This window comes from Phoxinus phoxinus (genome assembly GCF_949152265.1).
Source record: "Phoxinus phoxinus genome assembly, chromosome: 5".
NCBI lineage: Eukaryota > Metazoa > Chordata > Actinopteri > Cypriniformes > Leuciscidae > Phoxinus > Phoxinus phoxinus.
In genome coordinates, this window is record NC_136880.1 from 26,527,283 (window position 1) to 26,540,850 (window position 13,568).

The window sequence follows — 13,568 nt, forward strand, 5'->3', positions numbered from 1 at the left end:
CATGGTTCCTTCAAATGAACTTTAATAGGTAAATATGCTGGAAAAACAAAACTGTTAAAATAAAGATTAAACTAGCAGCATCATGAGTACACAGTCTGTAAAATTCATCGTCAATGGCTTTACAAAACAGTAAACAGCAGATAATGTGTATAAGTACAATTCAAGTGCAATAAGTAAGTACGTACAGATAACATAAATGACTAAAAGAAGTAGAAAAAGGAAATAAAATGTTTTAGGTTTTTGACTTAATTAAGTTGCCAAAGTATGCAGTAATTGTTTTCAGTTTGTTGTTCAGAAAGTTCTGCTCCACTTCCACTTTCCCACCTGGGCCGGCGAGAGATGCGATCTATACAGAGTGAAAGACAGAAAGAGGGAGGTGTATGAAGAGAAAGGGGAAGAAGAAGTGAGGCAGAGCAGGTGTTTGAGTTACCATCACAGGCAACATGGTCACTAGTTGCTAATATGAACATATCAGTATATTATCATCATAGTATCTTGGTTTAGGGAAAATTGTTCTTGAATTTAATCACAAGTCACACTAATACATAGTATTTAACAATACAATCAGTACAGTGATAGGCAAATGGTAATGATGTATTTACTTTAGATATTAGTGTAGAAATTGGCTATAGTCAGACACAGAATACACCGGAAAGCAGTGTGGTTTCAAAAGGTGCAACCACACTGCATCAGACAACAAGACCTTACCAGAAACCATGATACAGCTGCAATTGACAGACATCATATGGACTAAACTAACCCAGGTATACAGTCAACAAACAAATTCTGTGAAAATAATTTCTGATTATAGAAGTAATATGTCATTGATGAACTTTGGCACTTTGACTTTGTACTGCCAGATAGATGAGACACTAAAGTGATAACAGTAACTAGAAATATGTCTAAGAATAAATATAAGCACAGCAGCCATGTGCACTAATAATAAAAATGCTAAAAGGGTTGAAGCAAGTGACCAACCACAGATGATTTTGACTACATAGGAATTAAAACCACTGGCTGATGTATTGTGCTAACAGAACATGCTTGCAACTTCTATGTTTAATAAAGCTAAAAAAAGAACACAAGAAATCTGAGTATTGGTCACAAAAGTATAACGGAGCACAAAACAGATAAAGACACAGAGCACAAATGTGGCTATGCTGTTAAACAACCACAAAACACTGACAATTTGTTAACCACTGTGGTCAATGTGACGCCCATTTTAAGATGTGAATTAAAGTTAAGTTAATCCATATGCTACTGTGAACAAAATAACTTTAAGCATCAATATAGAAAGGGGGGTTTTCAGGTTACCATTTTAAAACTGATTTGTGTAAATAAATGACCATTACCTGTTCCATGTCCGCATTCCGAGGAAGAAAATAGACAATATTGTCTGAAATCATTTTTGACAACCTGAAAATTTCAAATGTATAAATGGTTAAGGAAGTTGAAACAGGTGGTTTGAAGCATCATGACCACATACAATAGAAAGTATATACTTAAAGGAGAACTCCGGTCAATTTTAATTTTTTTTTGTAAATTTGGAGTGCTGTCAGTACAGAGAACAATGACAAAAATCACACTGTGTTATCCTCTTTTTAAAATTTGCACCCTGTTGACTTCAATGGGGCAAGTTTTAAACCTGCTTTTAGCCTCTTAGCATTCTTGATGTGTCATACAAGTGCCCAGCCATGTGAGTGATTCTTTTAGAGTGAACACGGTGAATCTGACTTCAGTAGATGTGAAAGATATGAATACAAATGATGTTATTTCAGCCAGCGCACATACCTGTATTTACTTCCTGTTTTCGGTCAAAGTCCAAAGTAGTCGATTGTCGAGTTCACGCGCGTGATCATATGTAACTAAACCTATGCGCGTGAACTCGACAATCGACTATTTTGGACTTCAACCGAAAACAGAATGTAAATACAGGTATTTGCGCTGACTGATATAACATCATTTTTATTCATATCTTTCACATCTACTGCAGTCAGATTCACTCGTGTTCACTCTGAAGGAATCATCTAACATGGCTGGGCACTTGTATGACACATCAAGGATGTTAAGACTAAGAACTGGTTAAGTTTAAAACTTGCCCCATTGAAGTCAATAGGGTGCAAATTTTAAAAAGAGGATAACACGGTGTAGGCAACACCGATTTTTGTCGTTGTTCTCTGTATTGACAGCACTCCAAATGTACAAAAAAATGAGCTCAATGTTAAAATTGACCGGAGTTCTCCTTTAATACCACAAAGAGTGTTGTGAAAAAGGACACACTTGAACTTTCCACTTTGAACGAAAACCTAATTTGAAAGGAAAGGGGCACTGTCTAGAATAGATAGAATAAAAGCACAGAGTGTAAGACTGAAAGGATATCCATCAGGAGTCATCATGGTCTTGATGTTGAAGACGTCAGCACTGAGGTACTCTGGTCCGCCCCACGGGGGACTGAGGAAAACCATGTCTGCTCGCAGGCGCGGAGCCAACTGCAAGAAGTCTCCCTGCAGGAACTCTATCCGGTGCGCCACACCATACACTTCTGCGTTGTTCTGTGCCAGAGCCAGGCGTATGGGGTCGATGTCAATGGCGATCACTGGATGGTAGAGGGAGAAAAACAACATTTCACTAACAAAAATGATAAAGTATTGGAGTCAGTAGCTATGTTTCCATCCACCTATATATATATATAATATCAATAGAGTGCATGTGATTGGATTACAGACTAACCAGCTGACCGATTTCATTGCAGAGCATCTCAAATGTTGGTTTGATCATTCTGAAATCCCTGAGCCAAAGTCTGTCGTCAGAATGATTTGGTTTAATGCCCTGCGAGAAGTGTCTCACACGATTGGTTCCCAAACACCAGGAATCCGAACGCAAGATAACATGACTGCGTTTATTGCATTTCGTCTGCACGCTCAGAGATGCAAGTCATTTATGATGGAGGAAAAAAAGCCACAGTGGCTTCCCCAATTGCAGCAACTTTTATTTTAATTACAGATATTTTGCACTGATTTCTCAGGAAACAAGTGACCACAATAGATAAAAAAATATATACATTTTCAAGAAGTTTCAATTTAATGACTCTAAAAGTGTCATGTGGTGTAACAAAATTAAGTAAAAAGTAACACCTTGAATATGTGGGAGTATACAATCATCAAAAAAGTAAAAAAAAGAAAAGAAAATGTTTTTAACATTGATAATAATAAGAAATGTTTCTTGAGCAGCAAATCAGCATATTAGAATGATTTCTGTAGGATCATGTGACATTGAAGACTGGACAATTCAGCTTTGCCATCGCAGGAATAAATTACATTTTAAAATATATTAAAATAGAGACGTTATTTTTCAATTATAATAATATTTCACATCATTACCGTTTCTTATTGTATTTTTGATCAAATAAATGCCATGTTGGTGAGTGTGAACATTCAGAAATATTGAATATTACGAATTACAAAAGATCCTAAATTATGTAAATTAATTTAAATTCAGAACTTAAAAATACATATATATATATATATATATATATATATATGGTACATACATGTGTGTGCTCTGCATTTTCAATGTATTTTTTGATAAATTAATAGACCGTGCGCACAATGGAAACGTGTTTTTAAAAGACATTTTTAGATGTCAAAACGGTATTATAAATCTCATATCTCAAAAAAGATTTTCAGATGGTTTCTCAAGACAATGGAAACCAACATATGGGTGTTAGCAGCATGGTAGGATTGTGCTGACATGGTTCTGTAGCAGTATGAAAGGCAACTGTACCTCTTTTCCCAGTGAGGGCAAACTGAATGGCATTGCCACCCACACCACAGAAGGCATCGATAATGAGCTCCGCGCTGAAGCTGTCCTGCACCCTCAAAGCAATGTGCTCTGCGATCTTCTCAGGAGTCACTGAGAACCAGCCCTCTGTGGACAGAACAGTCACATGTTATGCACATCATCATTCAAATGAAAAGGCTTTTTATCAGTTCATGCATTCTTTTTTTGCATCGTTGTAGTAAGATGAACAGAATACTACTCAAATTATAATTAAATGCACCTAAATGCTCATTTTTATTGCAAATGTGGTAGAATTGTTTACCACCAGAGGGAGTCTGTAGCTTTCCTTTTCTATTTGAAGACCTGAAGCATGGCTCTGCTTATGTCAAAGACTGTCTCTCCCTCTCTAAATATATAGCCATTTCCATTTTAGGAGGAGCCTCTGTTGACAAAAGGATGATCTAGCTGATATCTATGAAATTTAAAATAGAAGTTATCACCCCTATATCATGTGATGCCAGAAAAACACATATTTCTAAGAGAAGCAGTACAAAACCATATAATGTGTTCAAGATAAGACTCCTGCTGTATCTCTAAACAATGCATCATACTTGCAAACCAGAGCTGTGGATCTCTGGATTTTCATCATTTTAAGGTCTTGATGAAGCAGAAGCAGTCAGAGAGCTCAGAGAGTGTGCAGTGAAACGGAGCATGTCCTCTTCTGATTCTGTGGAGACCAACACCATCTGCTTTTAGCCTCTGCAAACGCATCTCTGTTTTTCCGCCTCTCGTATTTTTCTCTCCACTGAGAATAAAACACCTGCTAAAGCAACAATCACTAGTCTGGAGCAACCACGTTCAGCACTTCCTGTTTACAGTGTGAGGTCTGGACAGCGGGCGGCTGTACAGGTGCCCTCGAGTAAAGAGAACTCACTTTTTAGTGATACATTAATTTTCTATTACAAGCTTACAAATAGGAAAACACTGTTTTACTAATAATAAAAAATACTAATACTTTCATTAGTGTCATTTCACAATTGCAGTGACATTTTCATCTGAAAAAGATCAATCCTACATTAAACATACCATACTATATTGATTATTGTATCTTCTTTCCCATATACTGTAATTCAGTCACAATTAGACGTGCCGATATATGGTAATACAGTATAACATGATAATGAACATGCATTGTTATCGTGGGTACTTTAAAATACCGTGAATAATTATCTATTACAAATTATTTTTAGAATGCTTTTTAAGAATATTTTTCTATCAACTGGATAAAATGTACGATAATGTTCTAGCAGACCAATCACAGATTGCGGTTCACGTAGAATTGAAGCATTGTTAAATTTTTGGAGAGGTGCATGTCAGGGTACGCTGTAGGCTACGCGTGCTACACATCCTACGCCGTGAGTTCGTATAAATTGGCCTGTTTTACACACATTCCTGGTCCTATTGTGCACAATTCATCAGAACAAAAAAGGTATTTCATTCCTTCACAAAAAGGAAAGTTGTTTCAGAGATGGAGAAAGATACATACCTTTCTCCATCTCTGAAACAACTTTCCTTTTTGCCTGACATCACCTAAGTCTCACAGAATAGCTCCATATGGACATTTTTTTACATTGCGGAAGTAAAATGACTTGTGTATGCCAGTTCATGTTGACTTGAAATCTGCAATGCCTGTATGGAAGTGTAGGAGATACACAGTTCAGCCCACGCTCTTGATCTACCTCTCTTTCTCGCTCTCCTCCGTCCAATCAGGCAGTGCTGAAGGAAAAGAGGCTCATTATGTCTATGGGCTACTGCCTCTGTTGACATGAATAAGTGAATAGATACGAGGCTCTGATCTCACTTTCAAACAGAATTCCAGATGCTTAGTGAAAGAGTTATGATTCGAAAGTGAGAGATGTATAAAAACACATTAGTCATGGTACTTTGGAGAATTCAAAGGGAAATCCGCCGTCCGTGAGGAAAGATTTTCTAATCCCAAATAACGGGACCTTTTATGGTACCAGAAGTAAAACCGTTCTTTTGGGGCTGATGTTAAAAGGCATCTTTCCCAAGATCAGCCTTATTAAAAACGAAATCCTACACCAATACTATGGTTATTGCACCATTACATTTAACAACGAAACTGACTTACTTGGCAGGGAGCAAATCTTTTAACATGAAAAAAAAAATGTTAGTGGTACTTTAGCATAAGTCGCTACCATGATCCTACGATGGAGGTGGTTCCAAAGCATTGCTAACTAATACAAAAATTAATTTCTAAATGCTACACTACAAAAAAAAAAAATGAATAATTAGTATTTTATAAAAAATACCTGAGAAGCAACCCTGCCAAAGATATTAAAGCTTCAAATGATACATCAAGAAAATACATCTTTCAATTACAATACACAATTAATTAATTAATTAATTCAGAAGCGTGTTTTGTCTTATTGCACTGGCAGATATTTATTTGAAGTATAAAAACAACAAAGTTTTTTTTGTGCCCAATCATGCAGTAAGACAAATTACACTTGTATTAAAGATACAATCTATGAAAACAAGTCTTCATATCTTATGTAGTGTTGCTTCTCAACTAAATTCAAGCAAATATATTCTCAAGGATTTTTGTCAAAGAATATTTATAACTTCATATAAGATATACTTTTTTTTTGCTGTGTAATGAATTAAGGCCTGTTCACATCAAAAACAATAACTAACAATAACTATATTAGCATCCCAACGATCCCAACCAACTCAAAATAGCAAATTATAAGCTGCAATTTTGTTGCCTGCCACATTAAATGCTCAATCTATACAAATAATAAATGGCAAAAAAAGACCAAATGAGATCTCTTTAGCAGTTCTAACGAGTATAAACATGAAAACGATAAATTCCTTATATAAAACAAACTCAGACAAGCGAAAAGCATTTAACAAGCAGGTTTATGTCTAGTTGAATATACTGTATCTATTAAGAGAGTGACCCACTTTAACAGTAGAGAAGAGAACACAGGTAAAGCACCAGAGCTAAAGGTTGTCCTCCTCTGAGGCTGAGCACTCTATTTGAGCAAAGAGTAGCATGGGGAACGAAAAGAGTGCTCTCCCGAGCGCTCTAAAAGCTGCCTGCTGTCTTGCTCTCACTTGCTCCCTCTCTTTTTCTGTATTCTGACGCAGGAGGTATGAGAGCTCCGTGTCTAGCGTCAGCGCACGCGCACACACACACAACACACACACACACACACACACACACACACACACACACACACACACACACACACACACACACACACACACACACACACACACACACACACACACACACACACACACACACAGTCAGTCAGTCAGTCAGCCCACACATACAGCTGTACAACCTCCCCGAATACATCTCATCCTGCTCCGTCCTGCAGTTCTCAGCATGCTCTCTATTTGTTATTTAAATCCACTGGTCTTACTGTGAAGGATTCATAGGTGCGTGTTATTCAGGATAAAAAAAAAAAATCCTTGCCCTCCATTTTTTTTTAATGTCCGGTTTCTCTCCTAAACATCTCATTTTTGGCGTGAAATGGATTGAAATTGATGCTGACCTCAAGAATTATGGCTAGCTCATGTATCGAATATTCATAATATATTTGCAGTTTTCTTTGGTAATTGCAATACACTGTGTGATAATGATTTTTATGCACTTTTAATTTGACCAAGTTTTCTGCAAATCAATCCATTTCAATTAGTTGATTTGCTTGCATCATAATTCAGAAATGTTCGCCCAAATCTTAACGTGCCATTTCTTAAAAAAAAAAAAAAATCTATTAATATGTTTAGCTAAAAACATGCTCTCACTGATTTTTATTCTATGTATTTATTTCTATGCTCTATAATTGTATGCATTATTATATCGGTGCATATTAATGAAAATGATTAAATATTCTTCACTTTGCTTATTTACTAGAAAACATGACCACTTTTTAAGTAGATTTTAACAGTGACACTTAACTAGGTTTTTAACTATTTAACTTATGTTAATATGAACTAAGAATGAACAATACTTATTTAGAATTTATTAATCTTAGTTACTGTTAATTTCAGCATTTACTAATACATTATTAAAAATCAAAAGTTGTATATGTAAACATTAGTTAATGCACTGTGAACTAACTATTTGTATTAATTAACATGAACAAAGATTAATAAACATTGTAACAAATGTATTGATCATTGTTAGTTCATGTTTGTTAATACATCAATGTTAACAAATGAGACCTTATTGTACAATGTTACCATTTTATAGTTACAAAACATCATCAAAAGACATGTTTTCACAATAAATAACTTAATGTCCCTGATGCAGTAGCAATGATTTGTACGTCTGCTAAATGAAAACAAGTAAATGTAAATTAATTAATTCATGATTTCCCTCAAATAAAGATGGTGGCTTTGTGCTGACTCACCATGGTCAAGTTTGATGCCCTCATCGAACCTGGCAAACAGACGGTAGCGCTGGGCCCAGTACTTGGCCAGCTCAGGCTCTGCTGCAATCTCAGGTGGCATCTCCACATCTTTTCTCCTTTTCCTGTTCTTTCTCTTCTTCTTTTTAAAGGCCTGCACACTCTCTGCAGGGAAAGAAAACAGTGTGATTATATCAACGTGCCAGTGAACACCAAATGAGAAGCCTAACTGTGTTAATCATTGGCTTGTATGTTATAGGAGCACAGCCAGTGATTATCTCATTAGTATCAGAGCACATTGATGCTGACCTCCCTTAGTGTGCTCAGGAGCATCAGGGAGCAAGAAGTCAGGGACGTCTAAGGGATGCAGCTCTCCTCTGGGATCTGAATCATCATCCTGTCTTTCTTCTGGCTCTGGCATGAAGGCACACTGAATGTTCTGCTGATGTTCCTCACTTCTTTCACATGTTCTGTTGAGCTCAGGAGTCTTCTCACACTCTTTTTCATCCATCGCATTGTTTGTTTCTTCCTCGTTTCGCGTAGGTAGACTGCCCTCGTCCGCTCGCTCACATGGCCCAGTCGGAGCTTCAGGCATGGAGGCCGTGGTCAGTTCCTCAGAGACAGCATCAGTCTGAACCTTCTGCAGGAAACTCTGGACCTGTGAGGGTATGAGTGAACGACGTACAGCTTTCATAGGAAGGAACAAACCCAAATACTTCACACCACAGTCTAATCACCATTTATTATTAAAAGGGCTAATTCAGACAGAAATGTTTATCTTATATTTTAATATTGGGAAAAATATACACTAGGCCTACTGGTTTTCGTAGTTTATATACAGTTTTTTAGTACTAGTTTTTTGTATTATTTTTTATTAGTCTCTTTCTCACTAAGGCTGCATTTATTAGATGAATATCAATTATGTGAAATATTATTACAATTTAAAATAACTATTATCTATTATAATATATTTAAAAATGTAATTTATTGCTGTGATGACAAACCTTAACTTTCAGCATCATTACTTCAGTCTTCAGTGTCACATGATCCTTCAGAAATCATTCTAATATGATGATTTGCTGCTCAAGAAACATTTCTTATAATTATCAACAGTGTTGGGGTAACGCATTACAAGTAACTTGAGTTACGTAATCAATTACTTTTTTCAAGTAACTAGCAAAGTAATGCATTACTTTTAAATTTACAACAAAATATTTGAGTTACTTTTTCAAATAAGAAAAATATGAAACAATTCCCATTTATTGACTGATAGCTCTCTTGAGAAAAATCGTGAGTAAGCACAGAGGCGTTGTGTGTGAGCATGATGGTTACTGTATTTCTAGACTAAATGTGAGCATGCATTTTCTGATCTCAATTGCACAATTGAAAGATTCAGTATTCCTTAAAATGAATAAAACCAGTGAAATACAAAAACAGAATACTACGCAAACCTCCAATAATTAAATACGTTAAATAAAATAAATATTTGTATGCATTTATTCTCACTTTATTGACCAATGTACTTGCTGCTGCTGACCTTCGATGATTCAGTGAAACAATAAGCAAAAATTACTTTACAAGTAAGTGCTGAACTTTCTTCTGCATCCTCTTCCTTTGCTATCCGGAATGGCAGCACACATGAAAGATTTGTTTGAGCAGCGCCCTCTACTGTACACTTGTGAATTTACATTTCCTTCAGCCCTATTAGTTACATTTTGTTGTAAAAGGGGCCTTTTACATTTGCCAATTTGTTAAAAATGTTTTAATAAAAAAAAAAAACAAGCCCAGCCCAGGTGAGAAAAGGTAACGCAAAAGCAACATAACATAACGCATTACTTTTCTTAAAAAGTAAACTAAGCAACGCTATTACGGTAGTTACTTTTTAAGCGAGTAACGCAATATTGTAATGCACTACTTTTCAAAGTAACTTTCCCCAACACTGATTATCGATATTGAAAACTATTGTGCTGCTTAATATTTTCGGGGCCCATGATAGCGTTTTTTTCTTCTTCAAGAAACTTTGACATTCAATAGTTCCAAAGAACATTTATTTGAAATAGAATGTAAAAGTCTTTACTGTAACTTTTGATCAATTTAATGCATCCATGTTGATTTGGTTCAATGTGTTCTTGCTGAATAAAAGTATCAATAAAGTATTAGTATTAAAAAACATTTGGTAGTGTATGGTAGTGTACATTTCAGGAACAGAGTCCCTCACAAAGTCCTTTGACTGATTTATCTCCACCAAAGGCTTTTTTCAACAAATTAGCTTAAAATAAAAGAGGCAGACAAATAATATTCTTACACCAATAAAAACTACATAATTCAATCTGTTGGTTCCTTGTAATGAACAAGTCTGGGATCAGGCAGCAGAAATGCAGGACTCAATGTGCTTAAAGGAAGCCCCAACAAAGCCGTGTTTAGGCATCCAGCCTGAAAAGATACTGGTGATAATGTCTGTTGCAGTAAAGTTTTCGTCTTCCACCAGATCAATTTGTGCTACAGAGAAATCAATTCCAGAGCACTGCAGTAAATTGGCCTAGTCTCTTAACTGGCTAAAATCCAGTGGGGTGAAGGGGATCCACCTTGAAAAAGTCCATCTAGAAGATGACTAGATGCACTTGGTTGAAGAAAACAATTCATCTCTTTTCTTCTTGAATATTCAACATGCCATGCCAGTGACCAAGTTTGAACCTGTCCTGTGTGTGTTTGGCAGCTGGGAACGTGTGTGTTAGTGTCAGGGGTGAGTCTGGAGGTTAGAGCGGTCTGTCTGTCTGACGGGAGCTGACAGCGTGCAGTAAGCAGGTGCTGCGTGACAGCGCTGTGATGGGATGGGGTGAGGGTAGATGAAGCAGCTCTGTGCAGAGTGCATAAAGTGTCAGCCTCACCGCTTCTGGCTCGTTGCCCATTGTATTCTCATACACACACTCAACTCTGAACAATTTACACTGTGCTTCACTGATCCATAGTAAGGCGACCAGAATGATACATCTTGCATGTAATCCCACAAAATCCATGTGTCAATAAAACCTCAGGGAACGACACAAACATATGCATTTCATCGTTCAGTTGAAGTACCGCAGTTGAGGACCATACTAGAGGACTACATTGCGATTGGGATACCGTGGTACCCGACGCAAATCTCCCGGGAGAGTGCGCAGTTTTACCTTATCCCGAGTGGAACTGGGCGATCAAAAAATGCAGCAAGAAAGGAGTCTATAAATGAAGTTCACCGCAGTTGATCAGTAACATTTTCTTCATAAACCAGTGATTCATTATTTAATTAATTCATGTTAATTAGCTAGGCTACATAAACACCTGTGATATCTGTGAGGTTTTTATTTCCTATTTATTTTATTTTTTATTTTATTTGTTTAATGTTTATTTATTTAATAAGTAATTCAATCAAATCTAGACCATGCATCTGGTTGTCTAGAAATATAGAGGATCTTAAAGGAACACGCCGACTTTTTGGGAGCTTATTTACCGTATCCCCCAGAGTAAGTAAAGTCCATACATACCCTTTTCATCTCCGTGTGTGCCGTAACTCTGTCTGACGCACCCATCGCTAGCCTAGCTTAGCACAAAAACTGGAGGTAAATGGCTCCAGCTAGCATACTGCTCCCAATAAGTGACAAAATAACGCCAACATTTTCCTATTTACATGTTGTGATTTGTATAGTCACAGCGTGTACAAATAACAAGGTCACATGAGACACAGCCATCTTCTAACCGTATACACTGGGAACTATATTCTCAGAAGGCGAAGGACTGCTACTTGGGAAGCACTATTTACCTCCAGTCTTTGTGCTAAGCTAGGCTAGCAGTGGGAGCGTCAGACAGAGTTACGGCACGAACGGAGATGAAAAGGGTTTGTATGGACTTATCTAACTTTGGGTGATACGGTGAATAAGCCAAAGTCCCAAAAAGTCGGCGTGTTCCTTTAAGCATGAAGGACTACAAACTGCATAATAAAAAAGTTAAAACTTTATCCACCAGAAGGGTCTCTAAAAACATATCTGACAGAGATATCTAAATTGTCAGTACTAAAAAAACAACTAAAAAAAACAACAACATTCACTGGTACTGGTAATATTAGTAGTACAGTGTTTACTAATGTTTGGGATCAGAATTTTTTTGAAAACAAAATATTATTTTTATTTAGTTGATCATAAGTAACTGTAATGACATTTATAATGTTCGAAAATATTTCCTTTTCAAATAAATGCTGTTATTCTGATGTTTCTATTTACCAAAGAATCATGAAAAATGTATCACAGTTTCCACAAAAATATTATTCAGCAGAACCATTTCTGAAGGATCATGTGACATCTGAGACAGAATTTATTAAAAGTTATTTTAAAATGTAATATTACAGTTTTTACTTTAGATTAAATAAATGCAGCCTTGTTGAACATAAGTACTTTTCAAAAACCTTACAAACCTTACGACACTAAACTTTTGAACAGTATTGTATCTTGAAGTAATATGCCTGTGTATGTAAATAAAAAGAACATTTCTGCGAGGTATTAATGTAAACGGTCAATTTGTCTTTTTGCTAATGTAAATAATAACTTTTTATTTTAATATCAGCTCTGTGCATAGGCCTTGCATTCATTGCTCTTAAGAGTCTTGATGTATATATTTGTTCATAATCAGTGAGAAATAACAACGGGTAAATGCCATTGTTTATATTTATTTTGTTCAACTTTTATAATTAAAAAGTGTTCATTAGAATACTGCATCCCAAAAGCTATTAAATCTAATCTACTCACTGCAGCCCTAAAATCCAAAGTTGTCTTTGCTTAAACTGATGCAACTGTCTGGGCAAATTAAGACAAAACAAAAGCATGTTTAAACAAAACATATTGGAATAGTTCAGCCAAAAAATTAAAACTCTGTTAGAATTTTTCACCTTCACCTTCATATTTGAACTTTGTGATAACACTTAAACAAAATAACCAAATGGCATATTTGGAGCTTGATTTGTCCTGGCCAGGTCCCTATATGCTTTTGCTCAGTGTGAATATTCCTCAAAACTCCTGACTAAATATTTGTGTGAATTATGCCTTTAAAAATGAATTGCACATGCAGCGAAAACCGACTCACTTTTTGAAGGGCTTTGCTGATCTTTGGCTTTGTAGTTTGTGGTCCATCATCAGTAAAAAAGATGTGCTTGTTGATCTTGCAGGCTGCTTTTTTTCTTTCCTCAGGGGGCTTTCTTTTTTCCTCACGCCTCCTGCCCGTGTATGGACCCTGGACTGGTTTCAGCTTCACAACGCTGTCAAACCTGCCAAGACAAAAAAGCATTTGGATGTTAACAGAGCCCCAGATTATTTTCAA

At 36.3% G+C, this 13,568-nt stretch overlaps 1 protein-coding gene across 5 annotated transcripts in view; it reads right to left on the minus strand.

The window, feature by feature from the left end:
* tgs1 (trimethylguanosine synthase 1) overlaps positions 1–13,568 on the minus strand; it is a 21,346-nt gene continuing 7,778 nt past the window's right edge. For 4 of the 5 annotated variants that reach the window (XM_079613139.1, XM_079613140.1, XM_079613137.1 and 1 more), the window contains exons 8-14: positions 13,335–13,515; positions 8,535–8,883; positions 8,229–8,390; positions 3,784–3,927; positions 2,380–2,596; positions 1,353–1,431; positions 2–346 (exon numbers count right to left, since the gene is read on the minus strand). In XM_079613139.1, the coding sequence (XP_079469265.1) occupies positions 233–346; positions 1,353–1,431; positions 2,380–2,596; positions 3,784–3,927; positions 8,229–8,390; positions 8,535–8,883; positions 13,335–13,515 (1,246 nt within the window). In that variant the 3' untranslated portion in view covers positions 2–232. Of the gene's footprint in view, positions 347–1,352; positions 1,432–2,379; positions 2,597–3,783; positions 3,928–8,228; positions 8,391–8,534; positions 8,884–13,334; positions 13,516–13,568 lie in introns of all 5 variants that reach the window. The other variant, XM_079613136.1, reaches the window with a different exon arrangement.